The 14377-nt window shown below is 40.4% G+C and overlaps 1 protein-coding gene across 1 annotated transcript in view; it reads left to right on the top strand.

The window, feature by feature from the left end:
- Positions 1 to 14377, top strand: part of stx17 (syntaxin 17) — a 100292-nt gene that overhangs the window by 25515 nt on the left and 60400 nt on the right. The window contains exon 3 of the mRNA XM_063043900.1: positions 2712 to 2777. Within this exon, the coding sequence (XP_062899970.1) occupies positions 2712 to 2777 (66 nt within the window). The remainder of the gene's footprint in view (positions 1 to 2711; positions 2778 to 14377) is intronic.

The following is a 14377-nucleotide window of genomic DNA, read 5'->3' as shown; positions in this document are numbered from 1 at the left end:
TCTCCTTTGTACCTACTTCCAAGCACCTTAAAGCTGTGCGCTCTTGTACTAGCCATTTCAGCCCTGGGAAAAAGCCCCTGACTATCCACACAATCACTGCCTCTCATCATCTTATACACCTCTATCAGGTTACCTCTCATCCTCCGTCGCTTCAAGGATAAAAGGCTGAGTTCACTCAACTTATTCTCATAAGGCATGCTCCCCAATCCAGGCAATATCCTTGTAAATCTCCTCTGCACCCTTTCTATGGTTTCCACATCCTTCCTGCAGTGAGGCGACCAGAACTGAGCACAGTATTCCAAGTGGGGTCTGACCAGGCGCCTATATAGCTGCAACATTACCTCTCGGTTCCTAAACTCAGTCCCACGATTGATGAAGGCCAATGCACCGTATGCTTTCTTAACCACAGAGTCGACCTGTGCAGCAGCTTTGAGTGTCATCAAGCACAGGCTGATAATATGAATGTACAGCAATGATAATGTATTCACTCTTTGTCTTCTGTGGGCAAGCCAGTTCTGGATCCACAAAGCAATGTCCCCTTGGATCCCATGCCTCCTTACTTTCTCAATAAGCCTTGCATGGGGTACCCTGTCAAATACCTTGCTGAAATCCATATACACTACATTTACTGCACTACCTTCATCAATGTGTTTAGTCACATACTCAAAAAATTCAATCAGGCTCCTAAGGCACGACCTGCCTTTGACAAAGCCATGCTGACTATTTCTAATCATATTATGCCTCTCCAAATGTTCATAAATCCTGCCCCTCAGGATCTTCTCCATCAACTTACCAACCACTGAAGTAAGACTCATTGGTCAATAATTTCCTGGGCTACCTCTACTCCCTTTCTTGAATAAAGGAACAACATCCGCAACCCTCCAACCCTCCAGAACCTGTCCCTTCCCCATTGATGATGCAAAGCTCATCGCCAGAGGCTCAGCAATCTTCTCCCTCGCCTCCCACAGTAGCCTGGGCTACATCTCGTCCAGTCCCGGAGACTTATCCAACTTGATGCTTTCCAAAAGCTCCAGCACATCCTCTTCTTAATATCTACATGCTCAAGCTTTTCAGTCTGCGGTAAGTCATCCCTACAGTCGCCAAGATCCTTTATCGTAGTGAAAACTGAATCAATGTACTCATTAAGTACCTCTGCTAGCTCCTCCGGTTCCATACACACTTGATTGGTCCTATTCTCTCACGTCTTATCCTCTTGCTCCTCACATACTTGTAGAATGCCTTGGAGTTTTCCTTAATCCTGTCTGCCAAAGCCTTCTCATGGCCCCTTCCGGCTCTCCTAATTTCTTTCTTAAGCTCCTTCCTGCTAGCCTTATAATCTTCTAGATCTCTATCATTACCTAGTTTTTTGAACCTTTCGTAAGCTCTTCTTTCTTCCTGACTAGATTTACAACAGCCTTTGTACACCACAGTTCCTGTACCCTACCATAACTTCCCTGTCTCATTGGAACATACCTATGCAGAACTCCACACAAATATTTCTTGAACATTTGCCACATTTCATTGGGAACATCTGTTCCCAATTTATACTTCCAAGTTCCTGCCTGATAGCCCAATATTTCCCCTTACTCCAATTAAATGCTTTCCTAACTTGACTGTTCCTATCCCTCTCCAATGCTGTAGTAAAGGAGATAGAATTGTGATCACTATCTCCAAAATGCTCTCCCATTGAGAGATCTGACTCCTGACCAGGTTCATTTCCCAATACCAGATCAAGTACAGCCTCTCCTCTTGTAGGCTTATCTACATATTGTGTCCAGAAACTTTCCTGAACTTACCTAACAAACTCCACCCCATCTAAACCCATCGCTCTTGGAAGATGCCAATTAATATTTGGGAAATTAAAATCTGCCACCACGACAACCCTGTTATTATTACACCTTTCCAGAATCTGTCTCCCTATCTGCTCCTCGAAGTCCCTGTTACTATTGGGTGGTCTATAAAAAACACCCAGTAAAATTATTGACCCCTTCCTGCTCCTAACTTCCACCTACAGAGACTCCGTAGACAATCCCTCCATGACTTCCCCCTTTTCTGCAGCTGTGACACTATCTCTGACCAACAATGCCATGCGCCCACCTCTTTTGCCTCCCTCCCTGTCCTTTCTGAAACATCTAAAGCCTGGCATTCGAAGCAACCATTCCTGCCCCTGAGCCATCCAAGTCTCTGTAATGGCCAGAACATCATAGCTCCAAGTACTGACCCATGCTCTAAGCTCATCTGCTTGGTTCATAATTAATGTAGTAATCCAGTCACAAACAAGAGAAAATTATAATCAAAATCAGAATCAAAGTTTATTATCACCGGCATGTTGACATGAAATTTGTTAACTATGCAATACATAATCTAGCCGAGAAAAAAATAAAATAAAGAAAAATAAACAAGTACATTTGTAAATCAATTACTGTATACATGTATTGAATAGATTAAAAAAGTGCAAAAACAGAAATACTGTATATTAAAAAAAGTACAAAAGAGTACAATCGACATCTCAGCCCGAAACATCGACTGTACTTTTTTTCCATAGGTGCTGCCTGGTGTGCTGAGTTCCTCCAGCATTTTGTGTGTGTTGCTTAGAATTCCAGCATCTGTTGATTTTCTCTTCTTTGTGAGTCTTAACAGTATAGTGTTATTAAATTATGTTTCCTCCCTTCAGCACAGAACCCTGATTAAGTTTTCAATTTGCATTACAGTATCAGCGCTGCTGTCAATGGGACAAATTGCACCAGGAACACATCAATGCGAGCCGCACTGTGCAGGTAAATGCTGTTTGTATATTCTTTCCACATTGTAACATTCCATTTGCTGAAAATGATTAAGGGCCATAGTAAAAATTTTCTCTGCTATATATGTTTGCTTTTACATGTTTCCACCGTATCTTGCCATAATGAAATGTGTTATTAAATTAAGATGTTTGGCTTTGTTTTGAAGGTCCTTTATAGCACGCTTGCTAAAGTTGATAAAATATAGCTTCATCATTCCAAAATTATTCACTTCTACAGTAACGTATTTAAGGTTGTTTAAGGATTAAACTGTTGTTTCTTTCTGGAGCATAAGTATATAAATAAAAAGTAGAATACTAATTTCTGTATTAATTTTAAATTCCTGCTTTGGAATCCTATTCTAGAATGTAAGCTCAGTCAGCAGAGATGAGATTTTTCCAAGGCAATTTTGGCACACCAAATGATTGAAGCTAAATGAGTTCTGTTTAGAATAAAGAAAAAAGATATCAATTAAGTACCAAAGTTGTTTTTTTATTTGAAAAGAGCCAAGCTTTCCTTTCTCTCTTTCCTTTAAGTAGCAAACTTTAATTTGAAAATCCATATGATAAGATATGAAATGTCATAGTTTAATAACTTTGAGTCCAAAATGCCTCTTGGAACTTACACACTTAAAAAATATTTTTAAAATGTTTTTCCAACATGGGGATAGGAACAGGAATAGTCCATACAGTCTCTAGTGCCTTTTATGCCTTTCAATGGACCATGATTGAACTACTGCATTATTGCCATTTCCCAGCTAATCCCTGTGTGCTTTGATCTTCTTAGTGCTCAAATCTATTCTGCAGGCTTAAGAGCATTCAATAACTGAAACGCCAAGTAATAAATACTGAATTGAATACATTATAGTTGCAGAAAATGATAACAATCCAAATATCCTAAATTAAACTTGTGGAGTGAATTTTCTGGAAATTATACTTAAGCAGAAATAATCAGTACAATATGGAAAAATTTCATTTTGGAGTGAGGATGACTTGCTACCATATCATTTCTGTGAGCTCCTAGATGATTGATGAGGCCTAAGTGGGACTGCACATATTGCCACCAATACCCTGCTTGACAGAGTAGGCAAATGGTGGGTGGCTAGTTTTGGAGGTGGTGTGCTTCTTTCACTATTTATTCAGTTGTATTGTGACAAATAGTTCCTAAATGGAATACTCTTTTTTTTCAATTTGAATAATAACAGAGCAGAATTTCACTGGATTGTGGGATGTTACTATTTATACTTGAATTTTTCCATCTGTCCATGTGTGATTTATCTGGAATAATGCCAGTTTTGGAGGTTTGTGTTAGATATTACAACAAGGTGGCTTTCCCATTGGAGCTGACTGGGTGTAATAAGGGCCCCTACGGGGTAAGTTTGAATAGTTTCCCATTGTTCTAAGATGAGCTGTACAGCAGTGGGATACTAGTTGGAGTGAGATGTGATATTTAGGTGGAAACAGTTACAAGAGTTAGGGTATTGACATACCTATGCTTAATAGCAGTCTGCATTGAAATTGTGGCAGTTCCAGCCTGCTGGTTAAGATTATTGCTTGCAAATGAAAATGGAAGATTTCTGCATTGAGTAAAAATGCTCCATGATCACCTTCCACGGAGATGCAACACAGAGTGTCATAGGAAGTCATTCCTGCCTGTGGCCATCAAACTTTACAACTCCTCCCTTGGAGGGTCAAACACCCTGAACCAATAAGCTGGTCCTGGACTTATTTCATAATTTACTGGCATAATTTACATATTACTATTTAACTATTTATGATTCTATTACTATTTATTATTTATGGTGCAACTGTAACGAAAACCAGTTTCTCCTGGGATCAATAAAGTATGACTATGACTATGACTATTCTATCACTAGATTTGAAGGATTTAATGGGGTTGATAAAGTCACTTGTAACATTTGCAGACATCTCACCCTGCAAAAACTCATTTCAGGGAGGTAGCATCATCAGTTTGCAGGAGACTTCCGGCAGAGGTGGGATGTCTGCAATAGAGTAGCTCCTTAGCAGCTAGCCAGCTAGTTTAAATAACATTAGCTATGCTAATGAACGAATGACACCTGTTAAACTCACCTCAACATGTCTTTTACAGTCTTAACCCACCATGGGCAATAGAAAAGTCACTGTTGCAAACAGTACAGCGAGCAACACTGTCATTATTTTTGACCCCTATTAGGCAGGGGTACACTTTAGTGTAGTCTGGGGTGACATACGTTTCATATTTTCTCTTTTTGGAACACTCTTGCTCTTGCTCTTGCTCTCTCGCACGCGCGCTCTCTTGCTCATGGTTGCTCTCACTCGCACTCGCTCTCTCGCGCTTGCTTTCTCACTCTTGCTCTCTTGCTCGCTCTCGTGCTCTGTCTCATGGTCGCTTACGCTCGCTCTCGCGCTTGCTTTCTTGCTCTTGCTCGCTCTCGCGCTCTCACTTGCGCTTGCTTTCTTGCTCTCGCGCTCTCTTTCTCACTCTCGCGCTCGCTGTCTCGTGCTTGCTTTCTTGCTCTTGCGCTCGTTCTCTCGCTCTTTCTCGTGCATTCTCTCATGCTCGCTCTCAAAAAAATCAATTTCCGGGACATTGTATATAATTTGCAGGCATCAGGGAGCCACTATTAATATGCGGGAGACTCCCGGAACTTCCAGGAGAGGTGGGATGTCTGTATTTGATGTCATTTACCATATTTCTCTTGGAATTGTTGTGTGGTGAAGATCATTTCCATTACCCTTTAAGAAATCTCAATGTTACAAGAAGAAATTCTCTCATTCTTCTAATCTATATAAATGTTGTTAATATTATACTGAATCTGTTCCTATAAAACACCTTTCTCATCCCAGGAATAAATAGAGAACTTTTGTTACATCATTTTCTTGATAAGGAGATCAAAAATTTGCATTATACATGTAACCTTTCATCAGGCTCATATACAAAATTGACTTGTTGGCTAACGTGGCTAACAGCCACGTGACTCTGTGGTGCGAAGGCCACTAATAGATTGGATTAGATTATGAGGACACGCAGTCCTTTTTTATTGTCATTTAGTAATGCATGCATTAAGAAATGATACAATATTCCTCCGGTGTGATATCACAAAAACACAGGACAGACCAAGACTGAAAAACTAACAAAAACCACATAATTATAACATATAGTTACAACAGTGCAACAATACCATAACTTGATGAAGAACAGTCCATGGGCACGGTAAAAAAGTTCAAAGTCTCTCAAAAGTCCCACATCTCATGCAGACGGGAGAAGGAAGAAAACTTCCCCTGCCATGCCCGACCACAGTCCGACTCTGAGTCGTCCAAAAACTTCGAGCTCCAATCAGCCCTCCGACACCGAGTACCGAGCACCATCTCTGCCGAACGCTTCGACACCAGACTCGGTGGCCAGCAGCAGGCAAAGCCGGGGATTTTGGGGCCTTCCCTCCAGAGATTCTCGATCGCATAGTAGCAGCGGCAGCGAACCGGGCATTTCAGAAATTTCTCCAGATGTTCCTCTGTGCCTTCTCACGTCTGTCTCCATCAAATCAGAATTGTGCACGGCATCCCACTTACAAATACGATATCATTTCACCAGAGAGCTGCGCGCGCTGTGTTGCGCCGCCATCTTCTCCTCCCTATTATATGTCTAGGGTTGGTATGATTTGGGGTTCAACCAAACCAGAAGGTTGGGATGTTCCAATTAAGGAATGTTGATTGTGGCGAATGCTGTGTATATACTGCCCAGATATCATTATCAATCACCAAGAAATGACACATCATTGTATACGACCATAAAATTTCATCCCTCCCAGCCCTCTTGAATGTTCCATGACATCCCACTAGACAGAAAGTTACAGGCTATTGATTGTAGAGATAATTTTCAAAAAAAAGTGTGATGAATAAAGTAGTTAATACTTTTGTTTGCTACCAGCAAATCATTGTGCTTCACCAGCACCATCTCAGAATTAGACTATTCGGCCCATTGAGTCTTCTCCACCATTCTATCATGGCTGATTTATTATCCATCTCAACCTCATTCTCCTGCCTTTTTCACGTAACCTTTGATGCCCTGATTAATCAAGAACCTATCAATCTTCGCCTTAACTATACCCAATGACTTGGCCTGCACAGACATCTGTGGCAGTGAATTCCACAGATTCTCTGTCCTCTGGCAATAGGAATTTTTCCTCATCTTTGGAATGAATGGATGTCCCTCTTCTGAGGCTATTCTCTCTGGTCCTAGACTCCGCCACTGTAGGAAACATCTTCTCCACATCCAATCCTCTAGGCCTTGCAATATTTGATAGGTTTCATTGAGATCTGCCCCTCATTCTTCTAAACTCCAAAGAGTACAGGCCCAGAGCCATCGGATGCTCCTCGTATATTAACCCTTTCATTTCTGGGATCATTCTCACAAATCTGCTCTGGACCATCTCCAAAGGCTGTACATCTTTTCTAAGATAAGGGGCCCAAAACTGCACACAATTACTTCTAGTGTGATCTAACCAATAACTTATAAAGCCCCTGCGTTACATCTGAGCTTTCGTATTCCAGTCCCCTCAAAATGAATGCCAACATTGCTTTTGTCTTTCTTACCTCCAACTCAACCTGTGAGTTAACCATTAGGGAATCCTGGACAAGGACTCCTAAGCAGTCCCAACACAAACCCTGGAAGCATACCCTACTCACTGGCAGCCAACCAGAAAAGGACCCCTTTATTCCAACTCTCTACCGCCTGCCAGTCAGCCAAAATCTTCTACCCTTCAATCTGCATGAACTGTTCCATATTTATAGAATTTTGGAAGATACAGTGATTACATCTACTCATAGCAATATTTTGGGATGCAGATTATCAAGCCTTAAGGATCTTATCAGCTTTCAGTTGCATTCATTTCTCTATAATTATTTTTTCCACTAATATTAATTTCTTTTAATCCTTTATTTTTGTTAGACTTAGTTTTTTAACATGTCTGGAAAGTAATTTGTATATTCTTCCAAGAAGACAGAATCAAAATGCAGTGGATTCTGGTTAGTCAGGGCAGCTGCTTATTTGGGACAACTATTAAAGAACAAAAATGAATTGAGAAAATAGTCAGGATTCCCTTCACTTATGTGGGCCACGATGCCACTTAATTGGGGCAGGAGACTGTTGCCGAACAGTTTCTAACTAGTGGCAGATGCATGCATTATGTGGCCATTAGATACTATGCCATGCTTAGAACAGTTTTAAAACAGCATCAGTTGCATGCGTTTTTGTTCGAAAAAACAGTGACTTTTGTCACTGATAGTTGATGAGAAATAAGCATTAAGACAATTTGGAACTGATCTTTTGCTCACTGCGTTTCAAGCATTCAGGTTTGGAGATGTCAGAAATGGCCGGGAGTGAAAATGAAATGATTTCACTACTTCATCAAGTTAGGAACTATGTATAATTTGAATGTATTGACAATCATCTTGAATATTACAATGAAAACGAAGATTTTCGAGGATGCAGTCATCCATTATGTGCACTAATTTTATTCATTTACCATCAATCAAAAGAAAATGGCAGTGTGCACTGGATAATTCCTCTTGTGTAACTATCAGGAACTGATGCCCAGTTTTATAATACTATAGTAGAATTGACGGTGTTCTAATTTGTTCTCTATTTTATTTAAATACATAATTTGTTATTCACTGTAATCAGGAGTTCCCACCCTTTTTATGCTGTAGGCTATTGCCATTAAACAAAGGGTCCATGGACCACAGGTTGAGAACTCCTGAGTTAAATGGTAGTTTATCTTTTTTCGTACATTTTTAACTATTTCCATGTATCTTGAGCTAATTGAGGCAGCCACTTAGTTGGGCCAAAATGTACCGGTCCTGTTGTGTCCCAATTAACCAGAATCCGCTGTATTTGTTTAATTTATCTGCTACTTCTGTGCTCCTCATTGTAAAATCTCCTGTTTCAGACAGCATGGCACATTTTTGTTTATCATGACTCTTCTGTTTCTTTCACATGCTTGGAGAAGCTTTTACAGTCTGTGTTTATACTAAATCCTACATCTACTATTATATATTCTTAGTAATGTTCATGGTCCTTTTTTTTGCTAAATTCTAAACTGCTCCCAGTTTGGAGTCTTGCTAGTTTTTTAAGTTTGTGCCTCCTCTTTCAATCTATTTCTACCCATAGCCTCTTTTGTAAGTCATAATTGGATGACTTTTCCATTTCTGATTTTGTTCCAGCAGAAATGTATAACCATTCCCTGCATTCATTCCCTATTGTTAGTCCTTATCAATATGTTGCCATGCTTTTTATGATGCTATCCAATCTATAACAACTGGCACTTCTCACAGTAAGTCGGTGAATTAGTTTATTGATGTCACCTGTACTAAGGTGCAGTGAGAAACTTGAATGCTGTTCATACAGATCAATTCATAAGTGCATTCCAGGTAGACAAGGCGCAAGCTCAATACGAGGTAGGTTAAGGCCAAGAATTTACTTCAAAATTTGAACTTTGAGTTAGAGCAGAATCTGGCTATGCAATCGTGAGTGTATAGGGAGTAGATTAAGGGGACAAACATGCACGTTGGGGGACAGCAGTGTTGAGCATAATTGTGGTGGACATGTTGCTGCCCTTCCTTACTGATGAATGGATTTAGATACAGCACTTTTTAATTTGTCCATTTAATGTTTTCAGACAGATTAATTTTTTTGCATTATACCTTATAGTCATAGTCATACTTTATTGATCCTGGGGGAAATTGGTTTTCGTTACAGTTGCACCATAAATAATTAAATAGTAATATGTAAATTATGCCAGGAAATAAGTCCAGGACCAGCCTATTGGCTCAGGGTGTCTGACCCTCCAAGGGAGGAGTTGTAAAGTTTGATGGCCACAGGCAGGAATGACTTCCTATGACGCTCTGTGTGGCATCTTGGTGGAATGAGTCTCTGACTGAATATACTCCTGTGCCCAACCAGTACATTATGTAGTGGATGGGAGACATTGTTCAAGATGGTATGCAACTTGGACAGCATCCTCTTTTCAGACACCACCGTCAGAGAGTCCAGTTCCATCCCCACAGCATCACTGGCCTTTCGAATGAGTTTGTTCATTCTGTTGGTGTCTGCTACCCTCAGCCTGCTGCCCCAGCACACAACAGCAAACATGATAGCACTGGCCACCACAGACTCGTAGAACATCCTCAGCATCGTCCGACAGATGTTAAAGGACCTCAGTCTCCTCAGAAAATAGAGACAGCTCTGACCCTTCTTGTAGACAGCCTCAGTGTTCCTTGACCAGTCCAGTTTATTGTCAATTCGTATCCCCAGGTATTTGTAATCCTCCACCATGTCCACATTGACTCCCTGGATGGAAACAGGGGTCACCAGTGCCTTAGCTCTCCTCAGGTCTACCACCAGCTCCTTAGTCTTTTTCACATTAAGCTGCAGATAATTCTGCTCACACCATGTGACAAAGTTTCCGACCGTAGCCCTGTACTCAGCCTCATTTGTCCTATGACAATTTTTTCCTACCTAGTTCTTATTTGTTGGTGCACTTTTATGTAAACTTTGTGTCTCCCTGACATAATCTGGCTAATCTATCTCAATCACTTTCTCTCATAGCTTCTTTGTATTTTTTTCTTTAACATTTTAAGTTTCTCTTCACTGAGACCTTCCACCTTCCCACCACGCCTCACTAATTAGTGTGCAGTCCTATCAACTTCCATAGATATTGGATTTGGTAGAAATTTGTTCTCAGCGTGGTTCAGGTGTATTCTGTTCTAAATGAACTACTGTCTGTTTCTTCACTACTGATGCAGCTCCATGAGAATTGGAAACCATGGCAGTCTGTAAGTCATTGTTTGGGCAAATGCTGAATGCAGCAAACTGTCATTGTTTCTGTTTGTGGTTTTGTGGGCATGACTTTATTTAGCTCCTCGGTTGTATTAGGCCATGTAGTATAGATGCTACACAGAGCTCTGTTCAATTAAGAAGCCAGTTTCTTACTGGGGAAATATGTGAGATAAATTAAACTTTGTTGATAAGGAAGCAGCAAACATTAGCAATCCAGATGAAAGTGACCAGTAGTTACATTAAACATGCGGGTAAAATACTTCTGAAGAAATGAGATGAACAGCCATGTGAATGGTAGATCTGTTGAACTTTTAATTGGCTTGTCAGTCGTTGTGATTTTCATCTCAGCAGACAATAATTGCTAAGTGATAAACATGATTGAGATGGAGCTCAGACACAGAAAAGAAATGGATCCTGAGAGCTCAAAATTACATACTGTCATGTGTATGTTCATAAGTATTTTTGTCCGGTATGGAGCTTGATTAGATATTTGGCTCAGGAATTTATGTGGAGTAGCTGGAAGCAGAGGAATAAATGGTCCATTCCACAAAAATGTATACATTTAATTTCAAGTTACAATAATTAGGTATTGATTCTCAGCTTTGATATTAATTTTGAATTTTTGAAACTTAATTTGTAATGTGATGGATAATTGAGTTGGTGGTAGCTAACCTTCTAAGAAGCTAAACTTTTGAGCAGTATTTATGCATTCATACCATATCTGTGACCTGGACAAGGTGCTAACTTCTTTATTAGAATTCTAAATCATTTATTTATCAGACATATTGATTTCTTTTTTTTCCAATGCACATTTGACACATTTAAAATAGCATCTAGAAATAAATATTTGATGAAAATTGGGCTTGTGGCTGATATCTTAATGAAGCCCCTGACATTTTTGACTGTATTTTAGAAAGGTTTTAGTCAAAACTTATGCAATCTTCACCAGAATCAACTGTGTCGGAGGTGTTGGCTGGGCTGGGGAATGATAAGACTTACATCATTGTTGCTGACATTTCTAAATGATTAACTGTTGCAGTCTTGTTTTCACAAATACTATCAAAACCACGGAGTTGAAGGTTATTACAAGTGATTGATTTTAAATGTCTAGGTTCTGTGAAATCAGTCACATTTATCTGTAAAGTATATATGCTTTTAGATTTTGTAACTTTGCAGATATATACTGGAGCATGTCCATTGTACAAAATAATATTTAATTGAGAGTCAATGCAAAATATTTTAAAGGAAAAAATTTATTGTTTCATAACCACATTTGACCATAAGACATTGGAGCAGAATTAGGCCATCCAGCCGAGTCTGTTCCGCCATTCAATCATGGCTGATCCTTTTTTTCTCCTCCTCAACCCCAGTTCCTGGCCTTCTCCCCGTAACCTTTGATACCATGTCCAATGAAGAACCTATCAATCTCTGCCTTTAGTACACCCAATGACCTGGCCTCCACAGCTGCATGTGGCAACGAATTCCACAAATTCATCACCCTTTGGCAAAAGAAATTTCTCTCCATCTCTGTTTTGAAAGGGCACCCCTCTATCCTGAGGCTGTGCCCTCTTGTCCTAGACTCTCCCACCTTGGGAAGCATCCTTTCTATATCTACTCTGTCTTGGCCTTTCAACATTTGAAAGGTTTCAATGAGATCCCCCCCCCCCGCCATCCTTCTGAATTCCAGCGAGTACAGGCCCAGAACCATTAAACGTTTCTCGTATGATAACCCTTTCATTCCGGGAATCATACTTGGGAACCTCCTTAGACCCTGTACAACGCCAGCACATCTTTTTAAGATGAGGGGCCCAAAACTGTTCACAGTGCTTAAGGTGAGGCCTCACCAGTGCCTTATAAAGCCTCAGCAATACATCCTTGCTCTTGTATTCTAGACCTCTTGAAATGAATGCAAACATGGCATTTGCCTTCCTCACCACCGACTCAACCTGCAAGTTAACCTTCAGGGTGTTCTTCACAAGGACTCCCAAGTCCCTCTGCATTTCAGATTCCTGGATTTTCTCCCTGTTTAAAAAATAATCCGTACATTTATTTCTACTACCAAAGTGCATGACCATGCATTTTCCAACATTATATTTCATCTGCCACTTTCTTGCCTATTCTCCTAATCTGTCTAAGTCCTTCTGCATCCTACCTGTTTCCTGAACACTACCTGCCCCTCCACCAACCTTCGTATCATCTACAAACTTGACAACAAAGCCATCTATTCCATCATCTAAATCATTTATATACAGCATAAAAAGAAGTAGTCCCAACAGCGACCCCTGCGGAACTCCACTAGTCACTGGCAGCCAACCACAGAAGGATCCTTTTATTCTCACTCGCTGCCTCCTACCAATCAGCCAATGCTCTAACCATGATAGTAACTTTCCTGTAATACCATGGGCCCTTAGCTTGGTAAGCAGCCTCATGTGTGACAGCTTGTCAAAGGCCTTCTGAAAGTCCAAATATATAACATCCACTGCATCCCCCTTATCCATCCTACTTGTAATCTCCTCAAAGAATTCCAACAGGTTCATTAGTCAGGATTTTCCCTGAAGGAAACCATACCTACTTTGTACTATCTTGTCCTGTGTCACCAAGTACTCCATCACCTCATCCTTAACAATTGACTCTAACATCTTCCCAACCACTGAGGTCAGACTAACTGGTCTATAATTTCCTTTCTGTTGCCTTTCTTCTTTCTTAAAGAGTGGAGTAACATTTGCAATTTTTCAGTCCTCTGGCACCATAGATACATAGAAAACTTACAGCACAATACAGGCCCTTCGGCCCACAAAGCTATGCCAAACATGTCCTTACCTTAGAAATTACCTTGGGTTACCCATAGCCCTCTATTTTTCTGAGCTCCATGTACCTGTCCAGGAGTCTCTTAAAAGACCCTATCGTATCCACCTCCACCACCGTTGCCGGCAGCCCATTCCACGCACTCACCACTCCCTGTGTAAAAAACTTACCCCTGACATCTCCTCTGTACCTACTTCCAAGCACCTTAAAACTGTGCCCTCTTGTGCTAGCCATTTCAACCCTGGGAAAAAGCCTCTGACTATCCACACGATCAATGCCTCTCATCATATTATACATTATGCCAGCGTCCAATGATTTTTGAAAGATCATTTCTAATGCCACCACAATCTCTAATGCTACCTCTTTCAGAACCCTAGGGTACAGTTCCTGTGGTCCAGGTGACTTATGTACCTTTAGGTCTTGCAGTTTTTTGAGCACCTTCTCTCTTGTAACAGTAACTGCACCCACTTCTCTTCCTTCACACACTACAACATCAGGCATACTGCTAGCGTCTTCCACAGTGAAGATTGATGCAAAATACTCATTTGGTTTATGAGCCATCTCCTTGTCCCCTGTTATTATTTCTCCTGCCTTGTTTTCTAGCGGTGCTATATCCACTCTCATTTCTCTGTTTAACATACTTGAAAAAACTTTTACTATCCACTTTGATATTATTTGCTAGCTTGCTTTCACATTTCATTTTTTCCCTTCTAATGATTTTTTAGTTGCTCTCTGTAGGTTTTTAAAAACTTCCCCTATCTTTCCTCAATCCTCTGTCTTTCCACTAATTTTTGCTTTGTTGTATGTTCTTTCTTTTGCTTTCGCAATAGCTTTGACTTCTCTTGTCAGCCATGGTTGTATTATTTTACCATTTGAGTATTTCTTCATTTTTGGAATACACATGTCCTGCACCTTCCTCATTTTTCCTGGAAACGCGCACTATTGCCGTTCTGCTG

This window comes from Mobula hypostoma, chromosome 3 (assembly GCF_963921235.1).
Source record: "Mobula hypostoma chromosome 3, sMobHyp1.1, whole genome shotgun sequence".
Lineage (NCBI taxonomy): Eukaryota > Metazoa > Chordata > Chondrichthyes > Myliobatiformes > Myliobatidae > Mobula > Mobula hypostoma.
Note: the sequence above shows the minus strand (reverse complement) of the source record. Positions and strands in the feature narration are given on the sequence as shown.